We start from the raw sequence: 8,598 nt of genomic DNA, 5'->3' as shown, positions 1-8,598 counted from the left end.
TGGCAATTACATCACCATCACCACTGATGCAGCAGGGTAGGTACTGGGGAAGTCCCAGACTGGACTCAGCAGCAGACAGGGACTGGATTCAGGAGCTGGATTCTGGAACTGGATTCAGGAATGCACAGACTGGGGTGGAAGGCAGAACAGACAGAGTCGTCCTCGGACACTGGCCATGGAAGAAGAGAGTTGATCCTTGTGATCCCTCAGCTTTATAGTGAGTATGATGTCTATGGGATGGAACACCTTGTTGGTCAGCGTAGGGTCACCTGTCTTGTCTGCTCCTCCCCACAGGTGCAGCCTCTCACTTACTGCACAATGTGGCACACAGGATTTAGCGGTGACCTTGGTCTGCACAGCAGCAAGCATAAGCAAGAGCCTTTCTGCACACCAGTCCCTGGTAGTAACTGTAAATGTTATGTTATCACCTCCAGAAGCAAAAACATGCTGTTAACTTCAGACAGTGCAGTTACTTAGGAGAGACTGAGCTGACAAGTAAAATCACTGAACAGAATTAGTTCTGTTCTAACTCAAATCAGGAAGCGGCACAACTCACATCTCTATAGGACACTCTAATGAATTCCCTTTCCAGTAAGATACTTGTTCTTTAATGATTTGACATGTGCACCTCCTTGAAGGTTCAGACCTTGCTGGCAATCTGGAGGCCATCACAAGACTTCTATTCCATTACAATGACTGCTAGCAGAAGAAAAATCATGGATTAACATAAGTAACATCTAATCTGATGTCATCAGAAAATGTCAGCATGCTTAAACAATCTGGCTGAAGAGACCAGAGGGGATTTTGAACAGTGATCCAGCAGTCACAGCATTTGGATTCTAGTGCTAGGTTGTACAGCTGGTTTCGACATTCATCCATTTGCCCAGCGCTCTGTAGTCTGCTCCTTCTTCTGAAACAGAGGACAATTCTTTCCAAACTCAGTAGCTATTTTCCCTCTTAACTGAGTTAGAACATAGTCATGCAGTTAGCCCTTCTTCTAGGTTATAAAGGTGAGCTGGCACAACCTGTGGGAGTTACACCAGCTGAGAACTTTAGCTGTTCTGCACTCAACAGTCAATGGCCATTGATACAGCAGAGGCAGAGCAGTTTGTGTTAGTTAAGATGTTCAGCCCTAGAGGTATGAGTTCTGGGTAACTGAGAGCATACAGATGGAATAAAACTATCTATATACAGCATTAATGGCAAATTTTCCCCTGGGATACTCAGACCGTCCCCACAAAGCCACTGCAAACCTTAAAAGCACATGACCACCCTATTCTAGGGCCTGGGCTGTTCTAAAGTGTGTTTCTCTTCTCTTGCTGTTTTTCACTGCATTTAACTTTCAATTGAAAATATGCATATTGCATCCTCCCAGAATAAGATGACAGGGATGCAGTCTCAAGCCATACAGTACTCATAGGGGGTGACAAGCCAGATGCAATTTGTTAGGAGGTATTTTTATAACGCTGTTTTATAACTGAAGAGTTTCACTGAAAGGTAATTATCTGGTGAGAAAAAGCAAGATCTTGGTGCACTGAAGCCTAAGGCAGAACTACATTTACTTCAAGAGGTCCCATTTCTTTATGCCACATGTTTTCAGCTCTTGTCATGTCGTCTTTGATTTTTTTCAGTGATTTCATCAAAATCTTCTGATGACCCTGCTTTCAAGAAAAACCATGAAGCTTGGAAGTTTTTTGAAGGTAAAGATGCATCTAACTGCTAGTGGTTCTGTACAAGATGTTAGTTTAGTCCAGTGCTGTGGGACAACTAAAGTGACCCAGTGCGCACCAATTTTCCTAGTTCCTGGGCAAACTCATGCCTTGCTTGAGAAACCATCCCACAGAGTACAAGGGGTCTGGAGAAAAGAGAATGGAAGGCTCCAGCCTCATTTCCTCATGTATTTGTTACGGTCAATGGGAAAATAACTGATGCCTGGCTAATCACACAGTGCAAATGAAACCCTTATGCAGGAAGGTGCTGAGCATGTCTGAAGAGGTACCAAGCACTCTGTGCTCCCTCTAGCCTTAGAAACTGTTTGCCAAACATGCTCTGTACTGCAAGAGCAGCTTAAAGCTCCCTCGAGTTTCAAAGCAAGCAGTATTTTCTGTGTAAAGTAGCGGACAACTGTTGCAGGAGACTGAAATCCAGAATTTGTACACAGCTGGGACTCCCTCCTCCTGCCCCAATCTGGAGCATCAGCAAAGCACCAGAACAGCATCTGCAGCTGCTGCACTGGCTGCTGGGCGGGAGTGCTTCCTTGCAGGGTGGCCTTGATTCCACGGGGAGCCTTGCTGTTTAAACCACAATTTGCAAACTATATTGCAGTGTGTAAGAGGAATGAAGCACAGAACTGCAGGTCAGGGGTCTAGTTCCAGCAACACTATGTTCTACAAGAAAACTTGACCTCTGAGGCTTAATTTCCTCTCTGCAAAGCAGGAAAGAAGCCAACAAGCCTCCCTAAGGACATTTCGAAACATTAATGGGTAGACCATCCTAAAAGCACTCTATTTAGGGTTCTAGTAAAAAGCAAAAAAGTCATTAAAGATTTCTTCTTCTGAACAAAATACTCCCGTCTTGATCTGCCATGATGCAACACCTGTCAGCTCCACTGGGAACGTGTTACAGCACCTGAATTAAAGCCATAAAGGGAAACTGAGGCTATAGATTGAAAAATAAAAAAATATACAAAAATTTCAAGCCAGGGCTGCCACCAGAAGCAGCAATTGCAGACTTCCTTCCTTAGCCACTCAGCACTCCCCTGCTCCCCTCACCACTGCTTTCCTTGGGTTTTTTGGAGGGGTTTTTTTTTTTTTTTTTCATTTTTTCGTTTTGTTTGGGGAGGGAGGGGTGGGGGGGTGGTGTGGTGGTTTGGTTTTTCTGGTTTTTTTAAAGTGCAGTTGTTTGAACTGGGAAATAATCCATCTGAAGTCCTTTTGGTTTTCAATCACCACAAAAAAACCCCCAAACCCCCCAAAAAGAAAGAAAAAATAAACCCCAGGCCAGCCTTTTTTCTATTTACATTTATGGAGACTTCAACCAAATTTAAGCTGAGCAGGATACTATACGGAAGTTTCAAGAAGGTTAAATTACTCCTGAACTGTTACTCTAAGTCTTTTGGGCTGGGGTCTACTTAGAGCTTGTAGACGTAACTTTTTTCTATCCTATAAGCATGAAGTTGCAACACTGACTGTCATCTGTGCTTGGCTTTCAGATCTGTATGTGTATGCAGTGTTCATGTGTTCAATAGGAATCATCAGTGTCCTCCTTTTTACACTTGTCATTCTCTGTCAGTCACTTCTGAGCAAGAGGAGATCCACAGGTGAGTGAAACATCATTCCAGGTGACTGCAAGGGCCTTACCGAAGAGGGAGAGGGGGAGAAGGAGGATGAAGAAAAAGCAGAAGATAAGGATCTTATTGCTTTGATTTTAATAAACTCTCCCCCCCCCCAAAAAAAAAAAAACAAACTATTGGTAGAAACCCCCAGCACTTCTGCCAGCAAAACCAGAACAGTCACTTTGCTCCCTTTGATTAGCCATTTCACTTTAAATTTGCTTTGGACTCTTCAAAATCTTTCAGCTTTGCATAAAACTAAATTGAAGGTTGTAGGAATGTCTTTCAAGGAAGGCCAAGTGCTGTATCACTGAATTGCATTCTGACCAGATCTAGCTAACATTTTGCATGAGTGACATTCCTGTAGATGTTTAGAGGGGTTTCAAAGCAGTCTTGCTCTGTTCTGTTTTCTTCTCCCTTCCTGACGAGTTGTCAGGTATTCTTAGGAATATGACAGTTGTTATTAGCACTCTCTCATTTTTATCATTCTTTGAAATTAAAGCATCTTTTAATCATTCAACCTGCCATTTCATTTCATAATAACCTTTCGAGATCAAGGATTACCGTTTCATTCAAGGATTGTTGTTTCATTCCTCTCTTCCTCGGAGAGGATTTCTCACACAGGCTACATTTGCATGGAAGGAGCCCAGTCGTAATCGAAAGCACTATTCCAGATCTGCCAGTGCAGGCTCTACTTCCATTTCACTTTAAGAGTAGTTTATTTGGAGGCTTCATGCAAGCTGTGGAGATGAGACACCAGCATGCTTAGCAGCCACCATGTCAGAGGAGAGTGTAAGGACAATCTCTGAAGAGAAGATTTCAGAACAGTTTGGTTGGTGATTTGTCCTGTTAATGACAGAAGAGTATCGTGACTTTGCTGACTCTTCAGCACTACACACATACCATGAAGGAATGAGTGACTCAGATCATGAGGGAGGAGACAAATAAACCAAAAATAGAAGTATACAGAAGTCCCTGCCTGACCACAAATGCATTTCAGGCTATGGCGCAGTCTTCCCAGTAGTGTGTGTTCAGCAGAGTAACTCTGATTCCAACTAAACCAAACAACTCTGCTTGCCAAGAGGAAGGAGCAAGATAAATGTTATTCTTCCTACCTTTTTAAGTGATGACAAAGGTTTTGTGCCAAGGGAGTACCCTCACTTAAGTGTGTTGGTCACAGTGAATCACCCTGAGGCCACAAGCACTGATGCATCCTGGTTTTCTTGAGCAGACACTGGGCTAGATTTTGCTTCTGTTTTTGTTGATTTAGGCTGGTGTAAGCAGCTTGGAGAAACGGTCTCTTTACACTGAACCAACATCAGTTAAATATCAAAATAATATAGAATACAATATAGAGTAAATATATGCAACAGCAAAAGAGTAATTTCTTCTGAGCTGCAAAATCCTGTCTTCACTACCCTGATATCTGAGTAATTGCAGCTTCACCAAATTTTTATTTAGATTTTGAACATTATCCAGTAAACACTGGCAACATTAAACTTATGGTTTCAATGGAAATATAACAGAATAAAGCTTAGCAGATAGGCACTCAGTATACAAAAAGATTTTCAGGTGTCTTTCACCTAGGACTACCTGTTAAAGTATTTTCCAGAGCCACATTAATTGGTTTGGCATCCAGTCAAGCATTAGGGAATTAAAATTTCTGAAGCAGCAATGTCAAAATCAGTGAGGGACACAGTCTCCACCAGCTCCATATTACTTTTTTTTTCCAGGTCCTCTGGGCCACAAAAGCAAGCTCAGCCCTAAAGCTCTGCCCCAGGGAGCTGCAGTTCCCTAGTAGGTGCCATTTCCACTCAGCTGTATGGCCATGGGGTACAAAGAGCACCCTCCTCCCTCAACACTCCTCCAGGAGTTAGGGTCTGACCACAAGATATCCACCCTGTCAGCAAACAGCAGGGCTCTCTCATTCAGGCTGAGAGAATAAGGCATCACGCTTACCTCCTCTCTGTGCTGACCTCAGCGCTCTGTCCCTCCGTGCTAGGCTAGGCAGATGCTAGTATTCCTGTGACAAGAGCCTGCAGTGAAATCATGAAGTCCATCCTTCCTTGAGGAAAGAAGAAAGACAGGGACAGCAAAGCAATCCTCCACCTGCATCACCCTCCAAGCAGGTTCCAGGGACAGTCTTCTTCCACCGTCAGTGAAATGGTTGTCGCATCATTTTACTCAGAGGCCTTCCAAGAGAAGCCTGTCTCTGCTCTTCCACTTGAGAGCTAGGACAACCAAAACTATCTCTCTACCTCACCTTGCTTGGCAAATTTCCGTGAGGGCTTCTCCTTAAACCTCTGCAGTCACCCCACCTCTGTCACAGAGACACTGCCAGCTCCCTCTACTCACCCACCACTGCAGTTTCCTTCCCACGTTCCTTAGCCCTAACAACACAAGGAGGATAACATAACACAACCTGCCCCACCCCACTACCACACAGAGGGAGCGGATGCAGACACCCAAGTAAGCACAGGGAGAAGAGGGAGGGAAAACCCTGCCCAGCCCCCTACAGGAACAGCCCAGCCTGAGACAAAGAGCACCTCATACCTGAACTAAGAAGTTGGGATTTGTAGCAGATGAAGCTGTATATGATCCTTCTGAAGTGCCTGTCTGTGAAACCTGAGCAGATCCTAGCTCACTTCTGGGCTCTGACATGAGAAGGATGATACTGAACCCAGTTCCTCAATAAAAGGACCTTCCTTGATTTGATTGGATTTGCACTGCAGCTGAGGCTGGCCTATAGCACAGGGCAGCTGTGGGTTGTTGTGGGAAGCATCAGTGGTTTCAGCGGGTAGCTCTTCTGTGGTTTTGGTAGAAGCCTATGCCAGTTTGTTACAGGTATAGTTGCTCTTCCCAATCCCTGGTTCAAAGGCTTGGAGTATTCACTGTAGTGCAAAATGGAATAATACATACCTAGTGACACTCAAATGCTTGTCAATGTGTGGACATGAGCATCCCCTTACTCCCAAAGAGCCAGGCCTAGTGCTCTCCTATACTTCTAAAAAAGGCAGACAGATAGGCGGAAGCACTGCCTTGGCTGGCTTAGGCATGACCCCTGAGTTACATCTTCTCCTAGTGCTCTCAGTTCCCCTTTCCTTATGACTAAAATGCATCCCCTTAGGAGCTGTGTAGCTTCCTTAAAATGGGAGAATTTAGTTAAGACCAAATGTGAACATTTTCTTGAGGAAAGGGGCATAATCATGTCAGTGTGCTGTTGTTTGGTTTTTATGGCCTTTAAAGAATGGAGAACATGAAGGAAGGGAGGTGTCTATGTTGTACTCCACAGCCTGGCCCAGGGGTGCACCCACTTTTCCTTCTGAGAAATAAGTTGGCAGTAGGTTGAATGTAAAAGCCAGAGCCTGTCCTCCTGCCTGCATGTTTCTGCATTCAGCACGCAGCGCTTATTGGGCAGAGCATAGAAGCCACTAAGCCACAAAAGAGCATCTTAATAACCCTGGCTCCTGAACGACTGCAGGGAGGGGAGCTGCCCTTGCTCAGAACTACTGAGTCAAAGGAACACGAAGCAGAAGGATGTGTACACATCTCACATACAGAGCTGTCAGAGACAGGGTAGTGGCTGGACTAGACCTCTGATCTGATCCCAGGAGGCGATCACTTCATGCCTGAGGCCACAACCTAGGTTACACTAGGAACAGAGTGGCTCCTGTGGGTGACTGGTTTATTTCAGGCTTCTGGAAATAGAGGCACCACAAGGGAAACAAAAGGTTTCAAAGTAAAATTGCTGGCCTGCTGTGCTTTTCCTTAGCAAGCTGTCTTTTGGCTGGGCTGACCACCGGAATGTGTGCTGCCCAGCACTTCCACAGCAGATTTTTGGTGGTGTTTAATACATTTCCCTCTCCCAACCCTAGTTTTGTGTGTGAGTTGGACTACATTTCAATGCACAATGTAAGGTATGGTGACAATTAGCAGCTCTCCCAGTGTAACAGCCCTCCCAAGTGTAACAGCCTGGCAACTCTACAGTCTCAGCAACTCAGGTCTCTCTGCAGTGCCCATTTGTAACTCATAAACTGTGTTGGTGTGAAGCCACATTTTCTTTCCTTTTTTTTTCTTTTTTCTTTTCCTTTAACAGTGAAGCATTGCCTGGTGAAATGCCCCCAGAACAGGTAGGAGATTTCACTTCTCTTTACTATAACCCAAGGAACCAGTTCTGTCTTTGTTGTGCTCTGTGTGCTGAAGAAGATGAGTTATGTTTTCCAGCATGCCTGCAGGAAGATAAAGAGTTCTGGTCCATGACTCACGAACGTGCCTGCAAGCCACCATCTGCTGTGCATGATAAGGGAGAACTACCTGGGCTGTCTAGCTGTAGGTCCTGCAGGTGCTTCAGTGACAAGCCTCTCCTCAAGGCTCTGAATTGCTTTTGGGAGAAGCCTACTTTCATCCTGTGTAGCTTTCCCAACATCTCACCAGGTAGTAGTGACTTAAACCATCCCTGTGCATAGCACAAACCACAACGTTACCCAGTGATTCCTGCACCCAGGAATGAGGAGTAGGGTTCAAAGGGCAGATTTTCAAGGCCCACAGTCTTATTCCCAGCTTCAAGACTTCAAGCAATGGGAAAAATTCTACTTCTGCTGCAGTCATTAATCACTGTTCCTTTAAATACCACTGACTGCCAAAAGTTTTTGATTGTGTGGTGCTATAAAACTGATTTCCATCCTGTGATTTTCCTGAGATATAAATTGTGCTGGAACTGCAGTAACAAAAGAGGTGACAGAAGTATTTTACAAACAAAAAGGATTAAGGGGGGATGCCTCATAGCAACACAGAACAGCTGTTTCCCAGTTTTTAGTGACATAAAACATGTTTCTAGCCTTGTTGTTTAAATCCAGTATCACTTGGTATCACAGATAGTATTTCGTATAGTATCTTTTTAGATATTAGGAGATTCAATGCCGAGTATAGCATACCCTAGATCCTCAGATAATGTAATTTTTCATGCATTCTCATGGGATTATCCCTGTATTCGATATGTAACTGACACTCAGATGTAAGCAAAGTCACAACAAAGAAACAGAGAGTTCAGGAGAGGCCAGCACAGACTGAAACTTTCATGTTATTCATGGAAATATCTTTGTTCTGTGACCCTGACCAGCCATTGCACCACACCAAAAATTTACAGAGACAGCTCAGCAGTTTTCCTTTTTTTCCCGGATGTTTTCTCTTTCCCCTTCTTTATTAGCTGCTGGGACAAAGTTGGAATTACAAAAACAAAACAAAACAAAAAAAAAAAAAGGAAGAAG

General features: G+C 44.2%; 1 protein-coding gene across 1 annotated transcript in view; it reads left to right on the top strand.

The window, feature by feature from the left end:
* Positions 1–1,077: 1,077 nt before the first annotated feature.
* The window catches only part of LOC104492744 (V-set and transmembrane domain-containing protein 4-like), a 24,910-nt gene continuing 17,389 nt past the window's right edge, over positions 1,078–8,598 (top strand). Inside the window, exons 1-4 of the mRNA XM_010135334.1 lie at positions 1,078–1,138; positions 1,632–1,700; positions 3,212–3,319; positions 7,428–7,461. Coding sequence (XP_010133636.1) covers positions 1,078–1,138; positions 1,632–1,700; positions 3,212–3,319; positions 7,428–7,461 — 272 coding nt within the window. The remainder of the gene's footprint in view (positions 1,139–1,631; positions 1,701–3,211; positions 3,320–7,427; positions 7,462–8,598) is intronic.

Source organism: Buceros rhinoceros, unplaced genomic scaffold (assembly GCF_000710305.1).
Source record: "Buceros rhinoceros silvestris isolate BGI_N320 unplaced genomic scaffold, ASM71030v1 scaffold1604, whole genome shotgun sequence".
Classification (NCBI taxonomy): Eukaryota; Metazoa; Chordata; class Aves; order Bucerotiformes; family Bucerotidae; genus Buceros; species Buceros rhinoceros.
The sequence above is the reverse complement of the archived record's forward strand: the minus strand, read 5'-3'. Positions and strand labels throughout refer to the sequence as shown.